Raw genomic sequence first — 27164 nt, 5'->3', positions numbered from 1 at the left:
AGGTTCTGCAGATCTTCAAAACTCTTTGTTGCCTCAGCCGAGCGCACAAGGGGCCAACCGATCTCCACCCAGAGGCTTTCCTGGTGGGTTACATCGTGCATCCACACATGCTATGACCTAGCAGGGGTTCCCGCACCACCTATTGTAAGGGCTCACTCAACAAGGACTCAGGCCTCGTCGGCTGCCTTTGTGGCCATGTCCCCACCCAGGACATATGTAGGGACGCTACCTGGTCCTCAGTACACACGTTCACGTCGCACTATGCGATCGTCTCCCACACCAGGGATGACGCTGTTTTCGATAGGGCTGTGCTCCAGCCAGGGAATCTGTGAACTCCTACCCACCTCCATCAGACACAGCTTGTAATCACCTACTGTGGAATACACATGAGCAAGCACTCGAAGAAGAAAGGACAGTTACCTGTTCCGTAACTGATGTTCTTCGAGATGTGTTGCTCATGTTTATTCCACATCCCGCCCTCCTTCCTCACTGTCGGAGTTGGTCTGGCAAGAAGGAACTGAGGGTGGAGGGATCACGCAGCTCCCCTTATAGCGCACTATAGCGACACCACTCCAGGGGTTGCAGCAGCGCTCTCCCTATGGGTAGTGCTGAGGGAAAAACTTCCGGCACTGGTGCACGTGGCGAGCATGCACACCTACTGTGGAATAGACATGAGCAACACATCTCGAAGAATGCCAGTTATGGAACAGGTAACTGTCCTTTTTCAGAGAGATGGCAAAGATTTTATCACTTACCTCAGTGTTTCCCACAGCCAACTGTAAAGTCCATTCTCCAAAAAGTGGAGGCTCTGGAGCTTATCAATAAAAGAGTTGTAAAAATAAAATTTTATAAGGGTCAAAACAACATATTTTCCCCCAGACTTGTTGTGGAAAACTGCTGCACCATTTAGCTGAATCGTTTAATACCACCACCACCACCACAAGTCAGCTTGAGGCAGACACCCAAGATGGGAAACTTCACCCTTAATGGTTAAAATTTGACTATTTTATAAGCAATTGGAAAACAGCATCTTCTAATGGAAAGTGTCAGGCAAACTTTACTATAAGAATTGTTACCTGCACCACCTGTAGTACAAGTGTGATAATTTAATGTGTCAGGGTTTGACCAATAGATAATACAGGGCTGCCCAGAGGGGGGGGCAAGTGGGGCAATTTGCCCCAGACCCTGGGCCCCACAGGGGCCCCCACGAGAGTTTTTCAGGGGCCCTGGAGCCGGGTCCTTCACTCGTTTTGGGGGCCCCGGAAAACTCTCATGCGGCAATTCGGCAGCGGGTGGTCCTTCCGCCCCGGGACCCGCCGCTGAAGACCCCAGGCCCCTTGAATCCTCTGGGCGGCCCTGAGATAATAGTAGCAATGTGACTTTTTAATGAAACTGTAAACACTTCTCATGACTGTCTCGTAATTCTGAAACCTGAAAGTATGTTCTTGGTTAAATGCCATATTATCTATCAGAGGAAAATCCTTGTTCCATTGAAATCAAGGGCAAAACTCTCATTGACTCCAATGGGATCTGGATCTTTTCCTTAGCATTTTACATTCACAACATACAATCATTTGCAACTTAAAACTGGTGCCAAATCATGTGTCCCTTGAAGGCCATGGACTTTCACTGATGTCAGTGAGAGCAGTTTCAGGCCCCTGATTAATTTCTTAGCTAGCTCAGTTGATTCAAGGGAATCAAAAGTGGAAAACATCAACATAAGGTAAAAAATAGATCTAATTTTGGAGTGTAAGTTACAATTGAAAAGAAATATGTAATAGAACATTGTGCACCCGAGTTGCTTGATTTGAATGCACATCAGAAGTGGGCATGGCCTTCCATAAAGAAATCAAGTTCCTTCAACTCTCTCTCTCTCTCTGTTCCTTTTCAAAAGCAAAATTAACACAGAGCAAATTGAACATGTTTACGGCAGCTTTAACTTAAACTTTTTGTCACTGCACACGTGGGCTCATGGCCGATATTAGTGCTGCTGTGGGAGACTCTGAGAACCTATAGGTTGTGTCAGAGACTTATTGCTATTGATTCATTTTTTATCCTGAAATTATGCAACCAACTTCTATATGGTGGGATCTGCACACATCAGGATGCATTGTGCTTAATTGTTTTGTGCTTAGTTGTATGTAATAGTGTGGATGCTTCTCTCCATTATAGATTTGTCTCTGAATGGGGCAGATGCATGTCTGTGCATGATCCCTGTTCATTCTATGATGTTGCAGATGTTTTTATTATTTTGAATGTAACCATACTCTATTTTTCCAACAACAAGCACCTCAGAGTTGACAGGCATGCAGAAAGCATATATATGGTATATTGGGTGTGCTACACAGTAGCAGTGTTTGTACAAATTTAAATTTCAGTAACCTAATTTCTTTTACAACACCAATAGACTTTTGCTGTTATAGGTTTTCACAGATTCCAAGGCCAGAAGGGACCATTGCGACCATCTAATCTGACCTCCTGTATAACACAGACTATAGAACTTGTCCAAAATAACTCCTAGAGCATATTGTTTAGGGTGGGGGGGAAATCCAATCTCGATTTAAAAATTGTCAATGATGGAAAATCCACTGCAACCACTGGTAAATAGTTCCAGTGGCTCACTGTCAAAAATGTACATCTTATTTCCAATCTGAATTTGTCTAGCTTCATGTTATACCTTGATTATAGAACCCATTATTATTTTTTTTACCATGTAGATGCTTAATCAAGTCACCCCTTAACCTTCTCTTTGATAATCTAAATAGATTGATCCCTCTGAGTCTATCACTATAAGGTATGTTTCTAATCGTTCTCATGGCTCTTCTCTGGACCCTCTCCAATTCATCAACATCCTTCTTGAATTGTGGGCATAGCAACTGGACACAGTATTGCAGCAGCAGTCGCACCAGTGCCAAATACAGAGCTGTAAAATAACATCTCTACTCCTATTGAGAGTCCCCTGTTTATGCATCCCAAGATCACATTAGCTCTTTTGGCTACAGCATCACACTATGAGTCCCAAACATTTTTCAGAGTCATTGCTTCCCCAGATAGAGTCCTCTATCCTGTAAGTGTGACCTACATTCTTTGTTCTTAGATGTATACATTTACATTCAGCTGTATTAAAATGCATATTGTTTTGTGCCGTTTACCAAACGATCCAGATCTCTCTGAATCAGTGACCGGTCCTCTTCACTACCTAGCACTCCCCCAGTTTGTGTCAGCTGCAAACTTTATCTGTGATTATTTTGTTTTCTTCCAGGTCATTGATAAAAATATTAAATACTGTAGGGCCAAGAACTGATTACTGTAGCATCCCACTGGAAACGCACTTGCTCAGTGACGACTCCCTGTTTACAATTATGTTTTGAGACTTACCAGTTAGGCAATCTTCAATCCGTTTAATGGGTGCCATGTTAATTTTATATAATCCTAGTTTTTATGTGTGTTACCAAGTCAAACACCTTACAGAAGGCTAAATGTATATTGCGTCAACACTATTATCTTTGTCAACCAAACCTGTAATCTCATTAAAAAAAACAACCCAAACAAGTTAGACGGGATCTGTTTTCCATAAATCTATGTTGATTTGCATTAATGACACTACCTTTCTTTAATTCTTGATTAATCAAGTACTGTATCAGCCTCTCCATTTTCTTCCCCAGGATCGATGTAAGGCTGACAGTTGTGTAATTACCCAGGTCTTCCCATTTACCCTTTTAAAAAATTGGCACAACATTAGCTTTCTTCCAGTTACGTGATATGCTCTGTAATAGTGTATACTTGAGGTGTCTGATCCTGGGTCACAGTTTACAGTTCCAGCTCATTATTTTTATTAGGGCTGTCAATTAATTGCAATTAATGCCTGCGATTGAGTGAAAAGAAGATTAATGTGTTAATCACATACCTCTGGGCATGGAGGGAGGTATCGGCGGCAGTCCCAGTGTGTAGCGCTGCAGGTGGCTGAAGGCTGAAGCCCTGCATCCCGAGGGAGGCTGAAGCCCAGAGCCCCCAGCCTCAAGCCTATATTGGAAAATATAGAAAACCTCAAAAAATATTCAAATAAATAGTATTCTATCATTGTTTAACAGTGGGATTAAAACTGCAATTAATCGCAATTAATTTTTTAAATTGCTTGACAGCTCTAATTTTTGTTGGTTTAAGACCAATCTGTAACATTCCTTTTACCATAAAATTTTGTAATGATTTCTTACACTCAGCGTTGTCTAACATCACTTTCATAAACATTCTTATTTTCTTATTACTAATAGATAAAATGCTTTCAATGAAACTGTCAGATTGAACTTCTGAACTGGTTCACATTCACAATTGATATTTACAGAATAGTCTAATGCCTCTGAAGGCTAAGGTACCTGTGGCTATGGGATGTTGATTTTTTAAATCTAGGACATGGTCTGAATAAGCACTATGTGTTTCAAGATTAAGTTCAATACTTTTTAAAATTGACTGTGACCTTTACCTGTGTACTCCAAATTTTAGTTTTCAGTGGAAACAGAAAATTGCATCCAATTTTTAAATGGCATTGAGGTGAGAACTGCATTTCAATTATCAGTAAACTGGATTGTTAAGATCACTGGGTCAAATCCAATCTCTTTTAAACTCTATTGAACTGCATGGCTGACTGTGGGTTTAATTAATGTCCCTTTTCTATGACTACAGTAGAGTGACAGTACCTGGGGAACCCCTAGAAAGTAGAGGGGGAAGCATAGTGGGACTCCGTAGTCCTTTGTTTATCATGGACCTAAGCTCAGCAGGGGAGGTTTGGTGAACAGTTCAGAAAAGTGAACGTGATCACTGTGTCCATCAATTACAATGATCACTAGCAACCCTCCCCCCTCTCCCCCCAAACAGAAACAAAAATCATTTTGGGGTGGATACTGCAGACCATGGCTGCTCTTGCAGGACAAAAAGCTGTGGACAAGCTGCACTGATGCCCTATATATGGACTGTAGAGGAGGATTTCCTTAACCTGTCTGTAAAGGCTTTTTTACTTAGGATTTGTACAGACAGTGAGAATGTCAACCTATGAAAATAGCACCATCTCCCCAAAAATGTCTGTTATAGTGTTGGTTAAGTGTGTCAGGTCCGACTGTGGTGAACTAGACTCTTAAGGTAAAAATCGGAACAAAATGTGTCACCCAGAGCTCTCCAGGTTCTGCTTCTATTGTTTCTTCACCACGTTTGTTTCTCTTGCATGGATGTGCATGTGTGTGTAAACCTTTTAAACCAGTTTGCTTTCTTGATAGAGATGATCCACATGTCCAAATATGTGTTTTCTTTCTAGATAGAAGAAATAAATGCCCGCCTCCACCTCAGCCTCCCAATGCCAATATATTCACAGATTTAAGAACATATCATAATGGAGCCAAAGTACATTTGGCATGTCAGCTTAATTTTACAATGAGAGGATCAGAAGAAATCCAGTGTGAGAATGGAAAATGGACTTCACCCCCAAGTTGCATTGGTTAGTAGTTGCTTTACAAATGTTTCGAGCTGAAGTAAAACCCCAGTTCAAAACATGTCTTAATCTTAATATCTGTGTCTCAGTTTCCCCATCTTTAAAATTGGGGTGATGATATTTATTTCCCTTGTAAAGTGCTTTGATGCTAATGCATGAGAAGTGTTATGTAAGAACTAGGTATTGATAATTTTGGGACAGGATGAGGGAAGATCCAGGATCTGAAGATGGATTTAAATCTGAATCCAAATTTTATGTCTCATCCCCACTGGTCCCAACTGCTTCCACCAGATCCCTGATTTATTGTCCAGCTGGACAGTCTATAAGACCAATTTTTTTTTCTTGGGCATTTGGATGTGGTGTCTGGTGGGGAGGAAATAGTTTGTAAATATGAATAATTTGAGAGAGATGTTTGCAATTTTTTTGCTGCAGTTTCAGAAGTCAACGAAAAAATACCATGTGATCAGCCACCTCCTATTGAGAAGGGTACAGCAATAACTGAGGACAAGATGTATTACACAGGAGACACTATTAGATACAGTTGTGATCATGGCTACAGTATAAATGGATCAAATGAAATAACCTGTAAAATGGGAAAATGGACATCACCTCCTAAATGTGTTGGTAAGTATTCTGCTTGCAGTGTTATAACTCCTCATTCTTGGGAGGTGCTCCGATACTACAGAGATTGTCAATAGAACAACCTGGATGGATAGATTAATGGTCATTATTACTTGTCATTAATCACAATCGTATACTGTATTTGCAGTTATATTTCCGTTAATTACTGGTGCTGGCACTTGTATTTAAATATTTTATAACTGTGTTTTCTTGTCCATGCTGCTTAAATATTTTGAAATATTCAAACTCCAAAACTTCAAGAGTTGCTTTTTTGCTTAATAGCTTCTATGATATCATAGACTCATAGAAATATAGGACTGGAAGGGACCTCAATAGGCCATCTAGTCCAGTCCCCTGTAATAAGTACTGTCTTAACTTCCAGTGACTGAGATTGCACAACCTCCATAGGTAATTTGTTCCATTGCTTACAGTTCCTTACAGTTAGGAAGTTTTTTCCTAGTGTCTAACCTAAATATCTCTTGCTGCAATTTAAGACCATTATTACTTGGCCTGTCCTCAGTAGTTAAGGAAAACAGTTCATCATCCTCATCTTTATAACAATGTTTTTTACGTACTTGAAGACTGTTATCAGGGGGCACCTGATAACAATCTTCTCTTCTCCAGATGAAACAAACCCAATATTTTCAATCTTTCCTCATAGGTCATATTTTCTAGACCATTAACCTTTTTGTTGCTCTTCTCTGGACATTCTCCAATTTGTTCGTCACTTTGCTGAAGTGTCCTGCTCAGAACTGGACACGGTATTCCAGTTGAGGTTTTATCAGTGCTGAGTAGAGTGGAAGAATTGTTTCTCATGTCCTGCTTACCACACTCCTGCTAATATATCCCAGAATGATGTTGCTTTATTTGAAACAGTATTGCAGTGTTGACTCATAATTAGTTTGTGATCCACTATAACCCCCAGATCATTTTGTGTTTGTACAATTGATTATTCCTTCCTAAGTGTATACTTTGCATTTGTCCTTATTGAATTTCATTTGATTTATTTCAGATCATTTCTCCAGTTTTCAAGTTCATTTTGAATTCTGATCCTGCCCTCCAAAGGGCTTGCAACCCCTTCCAGATTGGTATCATCCACAAACTTTATAAGTGTATTCTCTATGCCATTATCCAAATTATTTATGTGGGAAATAAATAGAACTGGACTTTACTCGATACGCCCTTCCAACTTGATTGTGAACTATTGATAACTACTCTAAATATTGTCTTCCAACTAGTTGTGCGTTCATCTTATAGTAGGATGCACAACTGTATTTCTCTAGTTTGTTTATGAGAGAGTCATGTGAGACAGCATCAAAAGTCTCACTAAAGTTAAGGTATATCACATCTACTGCTTTCCTCCCATCCACAAGACTTTACCCTGTCAAAGAAGGATATTAGGTTGGTTTGATTTGTTCTTGACAAATTCATGTTGACTGTTACTTATCACCTTAGTATCTTCTACCTGCAAACTTTTTGCTTGATTATTTGCTCCATTACCTTTCCAGGTTCTGAAGTTAAGCTGACTGGTCTGTAATTCCCTGGGATATCCATATTCCCCTTTTTATAGATAGGGTACTATAGTTGCCCTTTCTCAGTCCTCTGGGATCTTTTCACATCCTACATGAGTTCTCAAAGGTAATCGCTAATGGCTCAGAGATCTCTTCAGCCATTTCCTTAAGTATTCTAGGACAGTGGATCTCAACCTTTCCAGATTACTGCATCCCTTTCAGGAGTCTGATTTGTCTTGCGTACCCAAGTTTCACCTTACTTTAAAACCACTTGCTTACAAAATCAGATATAAAAATACAACTGTCACAGCACACTGTTACTGGAAAATTGCTCATTTTCTCATTTTTACCATATAGTTATAACATAAATCAATTGGAATATAAGTATTGTACTTTTGTTTCAGTGTATAATATATAGAGCAGTATAAACAAGTCATTGTCTGTATGAAATTTTAGTTTCTACTGACTTCACTAGTGGTTTTTATGCAGCCTGTTGTAAAATGAGGCAAATATCTAGATGAGTTGATGTATCCCCTGGAAGACCTCTGCTTACCTGTGGTTGAGAACCATTGTTCAAGGATGTATTTTATCAAGTCCTGCCATCTTGAAGGCATCTAACTTGTCTAAGTAATTCTTAACTTTTTCTTTCCCTATTTTATCCGTATATTCTACTTAGGTATGTGCTCGGCCAGCACCGGAGAACTTTGCCTAGCAGTACTCATAGGTTGCTCAAGCGCTATGGCCCTATCTCTTCCCCTTGCCATATTAGGGCAGCACTGCCCTGAACCCTTCAGTTCCTTCTCACAACCCAGGGCTGGAATTGGAGCTGTGTGTGATGTTTTTCGCTTTTGGTCTCAGTTTATGAGAAATGTTTTGTATATTATAGTTAATAGTATCTTAGGTAAAGTTTAGTGTTATAATATTATTTTGAGTAGTTGGCTACCCTGTGTGATGTCCTTACCAGGGTTCAAGCATTGTCCATTGTATGGGGGAACCATCCCCAAAAGTGATCCCCAGACAAGGTGCTTGGTGTGTCTCAGGGAAGGACTTACACAGAACAATGCTCTGTCTGCAAGTCTTTCACAAAGAGGACTCCGATGGTAAGAGACTTACAACCAAAGCAGCACCATCAGGTGATCAAAGATAACCATAAGACTTCTTCGATGCCGAGATGCTCATCTGATTGGCAGTTGCCTTTGAATCCGGTAAGTGATGCTGCTCTGCACACGACTCTGGCATTTCCTCCAACAGGAGGAGCAGTTGTTCTCCCTATGGTGAGGAAGAGGTACCATAAAATGAATCTGGACCCGTTCCAGTGTTCAGAGAGATTCTTCCTGGTCTTTTAAGAGGAGTGCTAACCAGCACTGTACTCCCACTGACGCACGGGGTGGAGCAAATCCATCCAACTGCTCCCTGGTACTGCACTGGGAGCAATGAGAGCTCATACCATCAACTCAAGTTCTGGCCGTGGAGTGTTTGTTGAGTCTGGTACCGATAGCATTGGCATTGGTACTGACAGGCTCCACGCTAGCAGCATACCAAGTGGCATCAAACCTGCTTTGCCTCACATTACTGGACTCCCCACTGGTTCAAGAATATGTTGCCACCATGGGTTCTACTACCTTGTCCTTGGTTGTGCCCTGGGCAGATTCTGGCAGTGTCACAGAACTACCGGGCTTGTTGGCACCACAGCTTGCACTGCTTGGGCCTCAGACTATGGAGTTGAGGCAGATTCCAGGCCCAGCACCGAAGGTCCCCTCAACTATGGTGCATCCTTCAGCACTGTTGTCATTTTGGTGGTAGATCTCTTCAAGTTCGGTCTCACCCTTAGCCTCAGTACCAGTACCTCTCCTGGTACCAGGTGGGATTGTGTCTCATTCAGTACTGCCATTGCTGATCCCTCATTCCTCTACAGCACTGATGCAGCCCCCATATTGGATTTCAGATGACTTTGACTATTTGTTTGCCCTGTCGGGGCTGGCTCCTCTGTTGTCTACTCAAGATCTTGGTCACGGTTGTCCTCCCACTAGTCGTCGGACAGGCACCAGAGACTCCCCATGGATCACCATTAATACTGAGATCAGCATCTGTCCCACAGTTGGGACAGGGGTTCTTAGACCTGGCCTACTGGCAGATAATGCCTTATCTTTATGTCCAGTGGCCTCCTTGGGATGCTCCTTGGTCTCTGAGGTCCCACTCCTCAACCTGCTCCACAGTGAGGTCACTCGTCCTCAGGGGCTCCCACTTCCAAATTATTTCAGCTGCAAGCAATCACTGAGCCTATTCCCTCCAGGACTGTTCTGATTGGATCATGTGGTTCGAGGACAGGACACATCATTGGCTGAGCAAACCACCTCCTCGGACGACTCCACTGTGCTGGAATCATCCTCTCCCTTGATGCCCAAGGACTTTAAAACATATCAGGACCTCCTGAGGTATGTGGTTGCTACCTTGAGTAGAAGGTAGCATTTCCAGGTAGAAGCAGCACTATAGACTGGGATCTTACTCCGGTATTTCTTGATCCTCAAGAGATGAGACCTATCATCAAGCTCCGTGAAGTCAACAAATACCTCAGATATATGAGATTCCGTATGATCACCTTAGCAACTGTCCTCCCCTACTTCTTAAGTCACAATGACTGGTTTGCTACCGTGAACCTTCAGGATATTTATTTCTATGTAGTAATTCTTCTGATCCATAGGAGATTTATCATAGCTAGCCAGCACTACCAGTATGCCATGCTGCCTTTTGGCCTGTCTTCTGATTCCTTGCCAAATGCATGATTATGGTAACGGTGTACCTCAGTAAGAAGGGAATTCATATCTTTCCATGTCTGGAGGATTGGTTACTGAGGGATAAGTCCAGAGAGGAAGTCCTCTGTCATGTCCACTTCCCCCTATGCCTCCTCAGTCATCTAGGTCTCATCCTAAACATCAGGATTGGTTCCAACATTGGTTCCAACTCAAAGAATCAAGTTCTTTGGGGCCCTGACAGACTCTACAAATTTGAGAGCAGTTCTGCCAATGAAGCAGTTCCAGGCAATCTGCCACCTTTGTCTGGAGCTGCAGTCTCAACCCTCAGCCACAGCCCAAGCATGCCTGAGGTTGCTAGGTCATATGGCTGCATCCACACAGGTATTCCAATACGCCAGGCTGTGCCTATGTCCTTTTTCGGATGTGGCTGAACTCAGTCTATCACCCAAATCATCTTCCCTTGGACAGACTGGTTGGACTTCCTCTGCCAATTCTGGACTCCTTACAGTGGTGGATGGCTCAGGGCAATGTGTGCCAGGATGTTCCCTTCGCTCGGTCCCCTCCAACCAGTACTGTTGTCACTCATGTCCCTGTAATAGGTTGGAGAGCACATTTGGGGTTGCTGAAAGTTCAAGGCTTGTGGTTGGAACAGGAAGCTTCCCTGCATGTCATTGTTCTGGAGCTTTGTGCCATCTACAATGCCTGTCAGGTCCTTCAAGATTGTATTAAGGACTCCACAGCTCACATCCTTAACACAGCTGCAATGTATTATGTGAACAGACAGGGGAAGCACACTCCAACATGTTGTGTCAGGGAGTGATCAGGCTCTGGCAGTTTTGCATCAAGGAAAACATTACATCTATGGCTAATCTCTTACCTGGGATCCAGGATCACCTGCCAGATCATCTCAGCAGAAATTTCTTCCTGAACCACAAATGGTGCCTGAAGCACAGTATTTTGTAGTCCATCTTTGCTGTTTGGGGCATCCCAACAATCAATCTGTTGGCTACGAGACACAAAAAGAAATGCTGGCTGTTTTTCTCCTGAGGGGGTGTCAGTCCAGGCTCCCTGACCAATGTTTTTCACCTGAGCTGGGAATCAATACTTCTGTATACTTTTCCTCCAATTCCAATCATCCCGCAGGTCATTCTTACGCTGAAATTGGACCATGCTAAGCTCATTCTCATTGCTCCAGCATGGCCAAGGTCATGTTGGTTCTCTGACTGCCTTGTGTTATTGATAACATAACATAAGAACATAAGAACGGCTGTACCGGGTCAGACCAAAGGTCCATCTAGCCCAGTATCTGTCTACTGACAGTGGCCAATGCCAGGTGCCCCAGAGGGAGTGAACCTAACAGGCAATGTTCAAGTGATCTCTCTCCTGCCATCCATCCCCATCCTCTGATGAACAGAGGCTAGGGACACCATTCTTACCCATCCTGGACAATAGCCATTTATGGACTTAGACACCATGAATTTATCCAGTTCCCTTTTAAACATTGTTATAGTCCTAGCCTTCACAACCTCCTCAGGTAAGGAGTTCCACAAGTTGACTGTGCGCTGCGTGAAGAAGAACTTCCTTTTATTTGTTTTAAACCTGCTGCCTATTAATTTCATTTGGTGACCCCTAGTTCTTGTATTATGGGAATAAGTAAATAACTTTTCCTTATCCACTTTCTCCACATCACTCATGATTTTATATACCTCTATCATATCCCCCCTTAGTCTTCTCTTTTCCAAGCTGAAGAGTCCTAGCCTCTTTAATCTTTCCTCGTATGGGACCCTCTCCAAACCCCTAATCATTTTAGTTGCCCTTTTCTGAACCTTTTCTAGTGCTAGAATATCTTTTTTGAGGTGAGGAGACCACATCTGTACACAATATTCGAGATGTGGGTGTACCGTGGATTTATATAAGGGCAATAATATATTCTCAGTCGTATTCTCTATCCCCTTTTTAATAATTCCTAACATCCTGTTTGCTTTTTTGACCGCCTCTGCACACTGTGTGGACATCTTCAGAGAACTATCCACGATGACTCCAAGATCTTTTTCCTGACTCGTTGTAGCTAAATTAGCCCCCATCATATTGTATGTATAGTTGGGGTTATTTTTTCCAATGTGCATTACTTTACATTTATCCACATTAAATTTCATTTGCCATTTTGTTGCCCAATCATTTAGTTTTGTGAGATCTTTTTGAAGTTCTTCACAATCTGCTTTGGTCTTAACTATCTTGAGTAGTTTAGTATCATCTGCAAACTTTGCCACCTCACTCTTTACCCCTTTCTCCAGATCATTTATGAATAAATTGAATAGGACTGGTCCTAGGACTGACCCTTGGGGGAACACCACTAGTTACCCCTCTCCATTCTGAGAATTTACCATTAATTCCTTGCCTCTGTCTGCTGACTCTGAGCACCTTGCTTTGACCTTTGGCCTATATCTGGACTCCGGCTATGGTACAGATTTTGGCTTGTCTATGGACTCTGATCACCATTCTGACCTTGGCCTGTCCCCAGATCTCTGTTCTAGTGCTTTCCTGACCCAGTCCCAACTCTATGTTCAGCTTCCGCTCCAACCTCTAGTCCTGACCATTCGGATGCAGTGCCTGACACAAACTGTGGGAAGACAATCCTGCATTATTTGTTTAAACAGAGTCCAAGCCCCACCTCCTATGAGTACTGCTTCTCAGTCACCTAAATAGAATACTCAGCTGCATCTACTTGAAGAAGAAAAAACGGTTACCTACCTGTAACAGTTCTTTGAGATGTGATGCAGACATTTTCCACAACCCACCCTCTATCCCCTCTGCATCAAGGTCTGTCCCTCCGACATTCAGTGCAAATGAACTGAAGGGGTCAGGCTGGTGCTGCCCTTATGGCATGGGGAGGAGCTAGGGTTGCCAGGCATGAGCTTGTCGGGGACTCTAACCCCAACAGCGAAGTTTGTTGTCTGACCGCAGAGTTACAGACAACACCAGCAAGGTCCAAAACAAAAGCTCTTTATTGACAAGTGCACGTGTCAGTAAAGAACTGCTCGTATCCGAAGAGAACCAGCCCCCTCTTTACAGCTAGTATTAACTTATATAGACAGTTTTATTACGTCATAAATTATTCACTTCACACAACCCATATCCCACCCCCTTTTGGTTAGTAACAAACCCTAATAACAAAGCAGATCTGTCTTTCTTTATAATGTAAGCAAGTTGTGATGCCCCAGCAACTTTCTTATCAGCATAGTTGCCAAGCACCAGACACTGGAAGACAGGAGTTAACTTGAGGAATGCACCTCCCTTTCGTATCTCACTTTTTCCCAGGGCTTTATGAAACATGCTGACTTCAGTCAGATTGACATAACTGGTTTTTGTGCTACATCTTTATTCAGGCCTAACAAGCTCCACCCCTCTGAGTGCTGCTAGAAAAAGTTCTTTGGCTCCAGTGTGCTGGGGGTGCATGCCCCTAAGTTGAAAACACGTCTGTAACATATCTCGAAGAACAACAGTTACAGTTAGGTAACTGTTTTTTGTCTTTCCCTCCTCACTGAGTAATGGGCCTACCCTATCCTTGTTCTTTCTCTTTGTTCTCATGTATTTGTTTAATTTTTTTTTTACCCTTTATATCACTTGTTATTTTAATCTTATTTTGTACCGTGACCTTTTTAAATTTTGTCCCTACATGCTTGTCAGTTTAATATCTATCCTTCTTCTTTGACTGCTTGCTCAGATTGATTCCAGTTAGGTGTGTGTGTGTCACACGCACAGTTGTTGGAAAGATTTTTCCCTAGTAGCACCCGTCGGGTTGGCTATGGAGCCCCCTGGAGTGGCACCTTGATGGCACTCAATATATGACCTTGCCGACCCGGTGACTCCTCAGTTCTTCTTCAAGTGATTGCTCATGTGTATTCCACAATAGGTGTGCGTGCTCACCACGTGCACCGGTGCCAGAACCTTTTCCCCTAGCAGTACTCGTAGGCGGGGAGCACCCCCTGCAACCGCTAGAGTGGTGCCTGCCTGGCACAGTATAAGGGGAGCTGCGTGCTCCCCCCACCCTCAGTTCCTTTTTGCTGCCAGTGATGGTGCATCAAAACGGCTCTGCTCCAGCTTTGCTGCAGCTTGTCCCCAGAACTGTTGTTAATTCATTAGTACCTGTAGTCAGTTTAGTTTTCAGTGAAGTTTAGTTAGTTAGTAAGCCCGGGTCAGGGCATACCCCGTGCCCCGGGATTTAAGTCATGCGGCTCTTGTAGGCATTTTGTGCCAAGGAGTGACGCGCACACAGACTGTCTGTGCTGCTTGGGAGAAACCCATATCAGCGAAATGAACAAGATCTGCATGTTCATGCTGGTGCCCGGAGGTCTGCCGATGTTGGCCCCATGCTCCAGAGGCAAGCCACCTCTGGGGTTGCCGCAGTCACTGCCGGCCCAATCTCGGTCAAGGGAATGTTCCCAACACCGCTCACTGCCCAGTGACCATTCAGGGCTCAGTCCATGTGGATCACCCTCGACGCTGGCTAGGCTGTCTGGATGGGTGCCATCTGATTGGGACTCCTGGCACCACTCGTCTTCATGGAGCGAATACTGACGGGACCGTGGTGGACATCACCAATGGTCCTCGTCTCGAAGGAGGTACCACAGTCGGTCGTGGCACAAGCGTTGATGCCATTTCCACTTAGCCTCCTGCTCCAAGTCTCTGCCTAGGCACCATAGCTCTGGGCGTTGATTGCTGGTGTTTAGCCATTGCGGGTCCGCCCGTCAAGACCGTTCACGGAGCAGCTACTATCGTTGGTGCCATTCCTCTGCCTTGAATTCGCGGTCCCGTGGTCAACGTAGATCGTGGCACTGCCCCACTCCCGGTCCAGAGGCAGCAGCAGGTTGTACGCCGGCCTGGCCTCCGCTCACAGTCGCCTGTCTACAGGCCAGGCTAGCTAGCCCAATCAGCCGGTCCCGCCGGTGTTTCAGCGATTGCAGTGGCACCGAGTGTTGTGGCCATCCCAGTGGGGACTCGCTCAGTGGCCAAGGTGTCGGAAGCACTGTTGGCCTCCATCCCTAGACCACCAAGGAAGGAGTTGGTTTAACCTATATCCTCAGTGCCGTGCCCAGATTCCAACCCAGGTGGTGGATCCTCCAGTGCCAGCCGACACCCAAAGTACCGCACTGGCCTCCTCGCCCCATCCGGAGGAGCTGATTGCAGCCCCGCCCCACTCCGTCCCGCAAGAGGACTACCGGGCCCACCAAGAACTCTTAAAAAGGGTGGCAGCGAGCCTTCACCTCCAGGCAGAGGAGATGGAGGAGACCTCAGACTTTCTGTTAAATGTGCTGTCCCCCTTGGCACCAGGAAGGGTGGCCTTGCCGCTCCATGAAGGGGTGGCAAGAATTTCAAATGCCCTGTGGCAAACACCAGCCTCGTTGGCTCCCATCTCTAAGAAGGCGGAGCGCAAGTACTTTGTACCCACTAAGGGGCACGAGTATTTGTATACCCACCAGGCGCCCAACTCTTTGGTGGTCAAGTTGGTCAACCACAGGGAGCAGCAGGGGCAGCCAGCCCCAACCCCTAAGAACAAAGACTCTCGGAGACTGGATGCTTTTGGGAGAAAAGTTTATTCGTTGTCAAGCTTCCAGCTAAGAGTAGCAAACCATCAGCTGGTCACTACGAGCTTAATCTCTGGGAATCCCTCCCCAAGTTCAAGGACTACCTCTTGGAGTGCGATAGAAAAGAGTTTAAGGCTCTCATGGAGGAAGGGGCAGCGGCTGCAAGGGCATCCCTGCAGGCCACTTTGGATGCAGCGGACACAGCCACGTGGTCCATGGCCTCAGTGGTGTCCATGAGACAGGCATCATGGCTCCCGGTTTCTGGGCTATCCAGCAAAGCACAGTTGTCAGTGTAGGATCTCCCTTTTGATGGGAAGGTGCTGTTTGTGGAGGAGACAGACACAAGGCTGCATGGCATGAAAGACTCCTGCTCGACCCTCCAGACCTTGGGCCTCTATGTCCCTGCTCCGGCAAAACCCAAGTTCAAGCCGCAGCGGGCTCCCGCCCAGGCTGCCCTCCCGAAATATGAGGCCGCCCAGAAGAAGCACAAAGGCAGTATCGGCCTGTCCCCCAGCCTGGGTCCTCTAAGCAGGCGGGTAAAAGGCATTTTTGACGGGATGCTCACAGGAGCGGCTCTAGGAATTGCACCGCCGCAAGCAGGGCGGCACGCTGCGGGGGGCTCTCTGGTGGTCGCTGGTCCCACGGCTCCGGTGGACCTCCTGCAGACGTGCCTGTGGAGAGTCCGGTGGTCCCGCGGCCCTGGTGGACCTCCTGCAGGCACGCCTGCGGATGCTCCACCGGAGCCACGGGACCAGCGGACCCTCCGCAGGCACGCCTGAGGGAGGTCCACCGGAGCCGCCTGCCACCGCCCCAAGCACGCACTTGGCGCGCTGGGGTCTGGAGCCAGCCCTGGATGCTTGGGAGTATGTCGCCAGTTCTCAGCAGGGATTCACCCCCAGTAAAGCACCCTTTTTCCAATCGATTGTGTGTTTTCCTCCCAGAATGGTCGCAGCTCACCTCAGACCGTTGGGTCCTCAAAACCATCTCCCGAGGTTACACCCTTCACTTTACCTCTTACCTGCCCAACTACCCCCCATCCCTCTTGGGGGACCCATCACACAAGGCTCTGCTCAAGCAAGAGGTCGGGAGGCTCCTGGAACTAGGAGTGATAGAGGCGGTGCCCAAGGAGTTCTTGGGCAAGGGGTATTACTCCCGGTATTTCCTTATCCTGAAGGCCCAAGGGGGGCTCAGGCCTATCATGGACCTGCGAGGTCTGAACCAGTATATGGTGAAACTCAAGTTCTGCATGGTTTCCCTGGCCTCCATCATCCCCTCCCTGGATCCCGGGGACTGATATGCTGCTCTCAATCTACAGGATGCGTACTTCCACATCCACATTTGTGGGGCACAGGTGCTCCCTCCATTTTGTAGTGGGACAGAATCACTACCAATTCACAATCCTCCCATTTGGCCTGTCCACTGCCCCCAGGGTCTTTACAAAGTGCATGTTGGTGGTAGCGACCTACCTCATGCACCAGGGAGTCCATATATTTCCTTATCTGGACGACTGGGTGATCAAGGGCACCTCCCAATCACAGGTGAGGGATCACTTGGCACTCCTCCTGTCCACGTGCACCACCTTGGGCCTGTTGGTAAACAACACCAAGTCCAACGCATAGAGTTTATCGGGGCACTCCTGGATGCAATGTTGTCCCCCCAGACAGGTTCGAAACCCTGACAAGGCTCATCAACTCGATCGCAAGGTTCCCGGTGACGACAGCCAGGGCTTGCCTGCAGCTGCTAGGTCACATGTCAGCGTGCACGCCATGCCAGACTTAGGATGAGGCCCCTCCAATTCTCGCTGGCCTCACAGTTCTCCCAGGCCACGGACAGATGGACAAGGTGCTCACCGTGCCGAACTCAATGATCACCTCCCTACGGTGGTGAGCCGCACCAAGCAACATGCTCCAAGGGGTCCCGTTCAGAGACAGGGCCCAGTCATTGGAGCTGGTGTCCGATGCATTGGACCTGGGCTGGGGGGCCCATGTGGGGAATTTTCAGACCCAACGTCTGTGGTCTCCGCAAGACCTGACCCTTCACATAAACATCAAGGAACTCAGGGCAGTGCGGCTGGCATGTATGGCCTTCTGCTCGCGCCTGAAGGGCAAAGTAGTCAGGGTTCTCACAGACAACACAGCCTCAATGTTCTATATCAACAGAAAAGGTGAGGCCCAATCCTCTGCCCTCTGCCATGAAGCCCTCAGTCTGTGGGATTTCTGTATAGCCCACGACATCCACCTAAAAGCCTTTCATCTGCTGGGCGCCCAGAATGTGAGGGCGGATCGCTTGAGCAGAGACTTTTCCTCTTAGCATGAGTGGTCTCTACACCCAGAAGGGCCCACCAGCTCTTCCGAAGGTGAGGAACTCCCCAGGTGGACCTGTTTGCGACCCAGCAGAACCGACGATGCCCTCGGTTCTGCTTCAGTGGGAGCCTAGGGAAGGGTGCTATCTCCTGTGCCTTTATCCTGTCCTGGTCAGGCCAGCTTCTCTGCGCCTTTCCCCCATTCCTGCTGATCAGCAGGGTCCTGGAGAAAATAAAGACGGACAAAGCCAGGGTCCTCCTCATTGCCCTGGTGTGGCCCAGGCAGCATTGTTACAGGACCCTCACAGGCCTGGCAGTGGCTCTGCCGTGGCCTTTGCCGCTCCTCCCGCATCTGCTCTCTCAGGACCAGGGCAGCTTCTTCCACCCCAACCTGGCAGCTCTTCACCCCATGGCGTGGCTGCTAGATGGTGAGGAAAGGGCATGCTCAGCACAGGTTCAGAGCGTCCTTCTCAAAAGTAGACGGCCCTCCACTTGCCACTTCTGCAGGGCGAAGTGGTCTCAGTTTTCTAGGTGGGCAACTGATCAAGGTGTGTCCTCAATGGCGGCCCCGCTCCAGCTTATCCTTGATTACCTCCTCTGTCTGAGGGCCCAGGGCCTGGCATCCTCATCAGTCAGAATGCACCTGGCAGCCATATCGGCCTTCCATCACCCGATGCAAGGACACACTGTGTTCTCCCATGCTATTACCAGACGGTTCCTTAAGGGTTTGGATGGGCTTTACCTGTATTCTAAGCCCCTGGTCTCACAATGGGACCAGACTCTGGTGCTGGCTTATCTTACGGGTCCCCCATTTGAACCGTTAGCCATGTGTTCCTGGTCTCACCTCTCGTGGAAGGTGGCCTTCCTGGTTGTTATCACGTCGGCTAGGCGGGTCTTGGAGCTCAGGCCTCACTCGGCTTTCCTTCCAAAGGTCATGTCCCAGTTTCACTCCAACCAGGACATTTTCCTGCCTATGTGTTTATCCCAAACCTTATGCGAGCAGCTAGGAGCAGAGGCTCCACTCTCTGGATGTTTGACAGGTGCTCACCTTTTATATCAAATGCATGAGGCTGTTCTGAAAGTTGAACCAGCTATTTGTGGTGGTGGCAGACCGTATGAAAGGTCTCCTGGTCTTGTCAGAGAAGATCTCACCGTGGATTAGCTCCTGCATCCCCACCTGCTATGAATTAGCCAACATTCCAGCCCCGGCTCTCATGGCTCACTCCACAAGAGCACAGGCCTCATTGACGGCGTTTCTGGCCCAGGTGCTGATTCAAGAGATCTTCAGGGCAATGACGTTGTCCTCAGCACGCACTTTCGTCACTCACTACGCCATTACCCAGTATGCTAGTGATGATGCAACCTTCAGCAGAGCAGTGGTCCAGTCTGTCGTACCATAGCTCTGACCCCACCACCTAGGTAGGGCTTGGGAGTCACCTAACTGGAATTGATATGAGCAAGCACTCAAAGAAGAAGAAATGGTTACTCACCTTCTTGTAACTGTTGTTCTTCAAGATGTGTTGCTTATATCCATTCCAGACCCATCCGTCCTTCCCTCTGTCGCAGTAACTGGCAAGAAGGATCTGAGGAGGTGCCCGATTGGCAGGGTCATATATTGAGTGCCATCAAGGCACCACTCCAGGGGGCTCCACAGCTGACCTGACGGGTGCTATTAAGGGGAAAAACTTTTTGACAACTGTGCATGCGGCGCTCGCACAGCTAACTGGAATGGATATGAGCAACAGTTACGAGAAAGTGAGTAACCGTTTTTCATCTTTTGACCTAGTTTTCACTTCTTATATCACTCTTGAATTTTAGGTCATTGACAATATCTTGGTTAAGTCAGGGTGGTCTCTTACCATACTTCATACCTTTCCTATGCTTTTGTGCCCTTAATAATGTCTCTCTTAAAAAAACTGCCAACTCTCCTGATCTGTTTTTGCTTAGACTTGCTTCCCACAGCATCTTATCTACCAATTCTCTGTTTGCTAAAGCCTTTTTGTCTTTATTCTGCTGTTTTCCCTCCTACCATTTCTTAGAATCATGAACTTTAATCGTTTCATGATAGAGTTCATATCTTTTCATCTCTTTATTTTTTCAAGCAGCGAGAAATGTGTTAAGCACCTCAGAAAACAAGTAAAGACACTCCCATCCCAGACCAGCATACAATCTAAATTCAGCATGACCCAAGAAGTGAGTCATAAACAAAGGGGATTTGGTTGGGGGAATGGTACAGGGAGGATAAGTATGGCAATGAGACTGCATGGTGACTCAGTGAGGCATTTACATGTGTTGGTGCTTCTGTTCCTTTTTGTAACCCTTTTTTAAAAAAGAAAGAAAGAAATAGCAGCTAAATTGTTGGAAGAAGTTGCAATTTTGTTTGTTATCCCAATGTATGTTTATTCTGTAGTTTTAATTTCCTTCTCAGAAATCTAGTTACATGATTCTGGTACTATCATTTGAGAGAATTGTTGTGTACAGATACAGATTATAGCTACGGTTCTTCTCTTAGAAACGCGGGAAACCTGCCCCTCTCCACCTGCAGTTAAAAATGGTGCTAGTTTTGGACCATTATTGACAAACTACACAGCAGGTTCCTCAGTAAAATACAGATGCCATCGGTACCACATATTGGAGGGTCCTGAAACTGTTCATTGTGTACAAGGAAAATGGACAGCTCAGCCAACTTGTTTAGGTAAGTCTTGTAGAAAAATTAGATGTTGTATTATGTTATTCATGATTGATAAGACGATGGAAAAAAACAACCCATATAGCTCTGTGGGAAATGCTGTGATCTCAGTTAAATTCCAGGTGGATAATGCCTGCATCACACAAACTGCTACCACTATGATATCTTTCTTTGTAGACTTGCTGAGACAAGTACTTGATGACTGAAAGAACGAATCCTTCTCTCGCCTCTTGAATTTTAGCCTTGTGGTCAGTTTTGAGGCATAGTGGTGGGGCAGTTTGCATGGTCATTTCCCAGGCTGTAGCTTTTCTCTGGATAATCAGAGACTTTATTCTCCTGTGCTGTTTCTCAATACCTTTCATGAGAACTAAATTTGCAGGAAAAAATTAGTATACATACAGAGACGGTAATAATGGTAGAGCAGATCCTTAGTAGTAACCAGTTTTTCTTTAAAATGTCATTATTAGAAAACTCTTATAGTAAAGCATAAACAGACAGGGTGCTAGAACAATCTGTATAGTGAGGGTGCTGAGAATCATTGAACCAAACTGTATACCGTGTATATAATGGAAACCACTTCAAGTCAGGGAGTGCTGCAACACTCCCGGCATCCCTAGTTCCAGCACCTATGCAAGTAGAAGACCAATACAATTATATTTACTTATTTAATGTAATAAAATGTGCATATCTATTCATTTAAAAACAACCAAAATAAAACAGACCTAAAGTAACAACAATTTAACTCAAAAGAAAACCAAGAAAAAGCAAACACTCCAAACAATTAAAAAATACCACCCTCTCAAATCAATTCCTCAGTCAGACATCTAAGTAAAAAAATTAAATTTGCCATGTGTTGATTCCCCTTGTCCTGGAATGGTGGACAAAATCTAGCATCTGTAGTACTGCTGTCAGTTCCAGTAGATGACTCTTTTTTCTTCTTAAAAAGATTTTCCCAGTTATGGTAACTAAGTAGGATTAACGTTCTTATCTCTGTCATCAGCAGAAGTGAGTTATTTACCATCAGTAAACACGACCTGAGGTACCACATGCATCACTGGTACTGAATAGCTTGATTTCCTTGTGTCAGAAGGAGTTTGTCCCCTGTGATGGGGCAGTTTACATTCTGCAACTTACCTTTAATTTTACCTATTGTAATTGTGATTTATGGTGAGTAAAGATCTAAAGAAGTTGTAGCATATCATATAAAGTTCAAATCAGTTTGCAGGATCATTGAGTTATAAGCTTTTTTTGGCTAAGAACTTTTAAATTTGGGAATTGTTACGAAATATTTGCATAAACGTAGATGTTTGTCTTCTAGAACCATGCACTCTTAATGTGGATGATGTGAGCAATAACAACATAGAGATGAAATGGAGACTGGAAGGAGAATTATTTTTCCTGCATGGTGACACGATAGATTTTGTATGTAAACAGGGATACTATTTGTCATCCTCCAGCAGGCAGTCTCAGCTAACAGTACAGTGTACCCGTGGAAAACTCAGATATCCAACATGCATTATGAAAGGTAAAACAATAGCTGTTTTGCAATCCTATTATAACTCACCCAGTTCAGACACATTGAGATAGCTTTGCTTGAACAGTAAAGGCATAGACTCTGCTATTAATAGCAATAGAAGTTTAGGGTCAAATTGTCCTTTCCATAGCAAATATGTATTTTAAAATAATATGAACACAGCAGAATAAAACATTTTCCTTGGGGGGAGGAGGGAGAGGGTGCCTGCAGAGACTTGTCTTTCTAAACACTTGTAGCCCAAAGATTTGCTGGGAATCCCAGCTCCACAATTTAAGTGCATACAAGGAAAGAAGTTCTTGTAGACGAACTTAAATGGGTGCCAGATTCTGCTCTTAGACACACTGTACATCTTTGTTAAAGTTTTTGACACTATTTATTTTACGTAGATCCCAAAGAAAAATGTGGCTCCTCCCCTGTTATTAAGAATGGAGATGTTATTGGCCCACGACTGACAGAATATGAGAATGATTCTTCAGTTGAATATACTTGTTTTGATCATCATTTTTTTGCAAGGGTCCAATACAGTCTATTGTTCCAACGGACAATGGACTACCCCACCAGACTGCATAGGTACGTAAGATGTGCTTTTGTTAAAAAAAAAAAAAATGACAAGCTCAATAAAAGTTGATTCAACTTTTGTTTCAGGTTTTTAATATTAATTTCCAGTATTCAAATTAAGTTCTCAATCTGAGCAGTTTTGGTAGATCTGAAGCCTCTGGGCTTTGGTAGATCTGGGCAAACCTGCAGTTGTTTATCCTCTTTTCCTAAGCCTATAAGAATTGGAGTATGTATGCAACACCCAAAAGTACTATCATCTGATGTTTGTCTAATGCAGTAGAAGGGAGGAAGGTGTTTGTGTCTAATTTTAATATGCTAGCTATAGCTATACAGTCTCATATATTAATATTAACCTGTATATTAGTTAATCTCCTTTATAAAACTTATGTATCTTTTTTGTGTTAAGAACCATGCACTTTATCGAAGGAGGTAATGGACAAAAATAACTTAATACTGAGATGGAGTTTTGATGACAAATCTTATTTTTTCCATGGGGACTACATTGAATTTCAATGTAAAGAGAATCATTATGGAGCACCATCAACCTCAGTGTTTGATTTTAGAGTACAGTGTAGCAGAGGACAGCTGACATATCCAAGATGTGTTGAGAGAGGAAGGTAAGGCTAAGACAGTATTTAATTTGAAATTTGTACATGCATATGTATAACATTTTAATGTCCATTTATGGGCTACCATTTCCAAGATGATTAACCAGCACTAACATTGATTCTCAACCAAACTATGACTTTGATATATTTGCAGGTGGCTAATATATTTATGTGCATTTCACATATGGCTTCTATGAGTCATGTAGTTTTGTGGGTGGTCCTTTTTGGGGGGTTGGAGAGGGAGCAATAAAAGTAGTTGCTATAGAATCTCTGAAAAGAATTAAATGTCTTCCTGTGTGAAGTGAGTTGAAACTGTTTGGTCTGGTGGTTAGAACCAAAGGTCTAGGAACCAGAAAGATGTTAACTGTAGTTTTCTGATGGCTGAATCAAAAGTATTATATGGTGGGAGTGCATATACTAGGAGTTGCAACCTCTAGATGGGTGGAACTGGCTTGGCTTGAAAGTTGTGGTGAAATTATAAGATCACAGTCGCCATTGGAACCCACAGGGAGAAAACAAAGGAGAAGTTCTTTTTTGAGTGATTGCTCGTGTGCATTCCACAATTGGTGAGCGTGCTCACCACGTGCACCGGTGCCAGAAGTTTTTCCCCTAGCAGTACCCTTAGGGAAGCACCACTAGCAACCCCTGGAGTGGTTTCTCTATGGCGCAGTATAAGAGGTGCTGTGTGCTCCCCTGACCCTCAGTTCCTTCTTGCCACCAGTGAAGGTGCATCGGAACTGCTCTGCTCCAGCTTGGCTGCAGCTTTCCTCTTGAACTCTTGTTCATTCATAGTTAGTAGTACCTGTAGTTAAAGTAGTTTAGATTAGTGTTAGTTTAGTTTAGTGCACCCAGGTTGGGGCATGCCCCGTGCCCTGGGCTTTAAGTTGTTTGACACTTGCAGGTGGCCGATGCCAGTGAATGCTTATGCTGTCTGAGGGAAACCCATCTCAGCGATTGCTGCAAGATTTGCAAATCCTTCAAGCCTTGGACCAAGAAGGAAAGGGACATTTGCCTCTGAGCCATTCTGATGGAGTCGACATTGACCCCAACTCTGGTGCGCCACTCCGAGTTGGCACTGAGTACCGCAGTGTCAGTACATGGTTGACCCTTCGGTACCTTCCACCAGTCAGCACAGCTCCCCATCCACAGAGCATGCCAAAAAGGCTAAAAAGAGGTCTTCTCTGCCAAGACACCAAAGCAAGACCGGGGGAGAGACTAGACCCATGTTGGGCAGTTCTCGATCTCCGTTGGCCTCCAGATCTCTGACTTGGGTTGAGTGGAGCAGTCCGGCCCACTCGGCGCTGAGATCCCCCGGGTGCCCTCCAAACCAGAAGCCCTTCAGGCAGCCCGGGATGTTATGTCTCTGCTGGTACCAGGGGCACCACCACTGTTGGCTCCTTGGTCCAGAGGCAAGCCACTGCTTGGATCTCCGCAGTCACCGCCTGGTTGGTACCGTTCGCGGTCTAGGGAATGTTCCCGACACCGTTTGCCGCTCAGCGACCACCCTGTGCACAGTCCACACCGTTCCCTGTCAACCCAGACCAGGTTGTCTGGCTAGGTTCTGACTGGCAGGGGTTCCAGGCACTGCTCCGCCTTGAGGGACCATAGACCTCATGAGGGGAGCATGCCCCGTTGAGACCGGGACAGATGGCACTGCAGATCCTTTTCTCTGAGAGGCTACTGTAGCCCATTGTGCTACGGGCATTGACACCATTCCCGTTCTTTGTCTCGCTCCAGGATCCTGCCATGGCACAGGTCCCATAGTCCCAGGCATCAATCACTGACACCTCACCCTCACAGATCCTCCCGTTGGAGCTGATTATGGAGCAGCTGCTACCGGCAGTACTCCCGCTCCTCCATGCTGGGATCATGGTTTTGTGATCGACACCATTCCCAATGCCAGCGCTCCTCCCGGTCCCGGGACAGCAACAGGTCATATGCCAGCCCAGTCTCCCTTTGTAGTCATCAGTCGATGGGACAGGCTAGTCAGGCTGAACAGCCTGCTCCACTGGTGCCACAGCAGGTGCATTGGTACAGAGCTCCTTGGCTGGCACCATGGTACCAATGGGTCATGTGGCCCCCGGTGCAGCCCCCAGTGGTGGCTCGCTCAGTGGCCGGAGCCTCAGCAAGATCCTTGGCCTCCCTCTCTCAGCCTCCCAGAAAGGAGTTGGTGGGGCGTTCATCTCTGGTTCTGTGCCCGGAGGGCAACCAAGTGGTGGGACTCCCGGTCCTGGTGAGTATGCAGAGGTGGAGGAACCCTCGGACTCCCTCTTCAACATTCTCTCGGCCTTGGCACCGGGCAGGGTGGCCCTCCCACTCCATGAAGAGGTGGCAAAAATTTCAAACACTGTGCAGCCTTGTGTCTGTCTCCTCCACAAACAGCACCCTCCCACCTCCTTCCAGCATCCTCATCTGTCAAGGTGCACTTCGTGGCTATATCTGCCTTCCAACCATCGGTGCAGGGGCACACGGTATTCTCCCATTCTGTGACCTGTTGATTACTTAAGGGATTGGATCATCTCTTCCCATGCATTAGGCCCCCAGTCCTCCAGTGGGACCTGAACTTGGTGCTGGCCCAGTTGACAGGTCCCCCATTTGAGCTGCTTGCTCATGCTCCTGGTCACACCTTTCATGGAAGGTGGTCTTCCTGGTGACGATCACGTCAGCTAGATGGGTCTTGGAGCTCAGGGCCCTGACCTCCGAGCCCCCATACGCAGTGTTCCATAAGGATAAGGTCCAGCTCCGAACACATCCTTCATTCCTCTCCAAGGTGGTCTCCATCTACCACATGGGTCAGGACATCTTCCTGCCAGTGCTCTGTCTCAATCCCCATGCTTCAAGTGAGGAGTGCCGCCTCCACATGTTGGATGTGAGACAGGCTCTGGCCTTTTACGTGGAGCGGACTAAGCTGTTCAGGAAGTCCTCACAGTTGTTCATCGCCTTGGCCGAATGTATGATAGGTCGCATGATCGCCACTCAGCTGCTCTCCAATTGGATCACCTTGTGTATTCATACCTGTTACGACCCGGCGGGAGTTCCCCTGCCATTGATTGTGAGGGCACACTCAACCAGGGCACAAGCCTTGATGGCTGCCTTTTTAGCCCACGTTCCCATTTAGGACATTTGCAGGGCTGCCACATGGTCTTAGGTTCATACATTCACCTAGCATTATGCAATCGTCTCCCAAACCAGGGAGGATGCTGGATTTGGCAGGGCAGTGCTCCGTCCTGAGAGTCTGTGAACTCCTACCCACCTCCAACAGATATAGCTTGGAATCACCTATTGTGGAATGCACATAAGCAATCACTCTAAGAAGTAAAGACAGTTGCCTTTTCCATAACTGGTGTTCAACAAGATGTGTTGCTTATGTCCATTCCGCATCCCGCCCTCCTTCCCCTCTGTCAGAGTTGTCTGGCAAGAAGGAATTGAGGGTGGGGGGAACACTGAGCTCCCCTTAAACTTTGCCATAGAGGTGCCACTCCAGAGGTCATTAGAGGCACTCCCTTATGGGGGAAAAACTTCTG

General features: G+C 45.9%; 1 protein-coding gene and 1 long non-coding RNA gene across 3 annotated transcripts in view; one reads left to right on the top strand and one right to left on the bottom strand.

The window, feature by feature from the left end:
* LOC120369992 (coagulation factor XIII B chain-like) overlaps positions 1 to 27164 on the top strand; it is a 53845-nt gene that overhangs the window by 24665 nt on the left and 2016 nt on the right. The window contains 7 exon segments of the mRNA XM_039483938.1: positions 5306 to 5485; positions 5912 to 6103; positions 20764 to 20946; positions 22259 to 22465; positions 22861 to 22976; positions 22978 to 23044; positions 23439 to 23649. Of these exon segments, the coding sequence (XP_039339872.1) occupies positions 5306 to 5485; positions 5912 to 6103; positions 20764 to 20946; positions 22259 to 22465; positions 22861 to 22976; positions 22978 to 23044; positions 23439 to 23649 (1156 nt within the window).
* LOC120369994 lies at positions 3931 to 11353 on the bottom strand. Of its 2 annotated transcripts, none has more exons than XR_005583550.1 (3): positions 11242 to 11353; positions 6089 to 6183; positions 3931 to 4023 (listed from the first exon to the last, which is right to left on the bottom strand). It is a non-coding gene; the product is annotated as an uncharacterized LOC120369994 (long non-coding RNA). The 2 variants fall into 2 exon arrangements; XR_005583551.1 differs by lacking the exon at positions 11242 to 11353 and adding an exon at positions 10062 to 10164.

This window comes from Mauremys reevesii, linkage group 8, assembly GCF_016161935.1.
Source record: "Mauremys reevesii isolate NIE-2019 linkage group 8, ASM1616193v1, whole genome shotgun sequence".
In the NCBI taxonomy this organism is placed as follows: Eukaryota; Metazoa; Chordata; order Testudines; family Geoemydidae; genus Mauremys; species Mauremys reevesii.
This window is presented reverse-complemented; position numbering and strand designations above follow the sequence as displayed.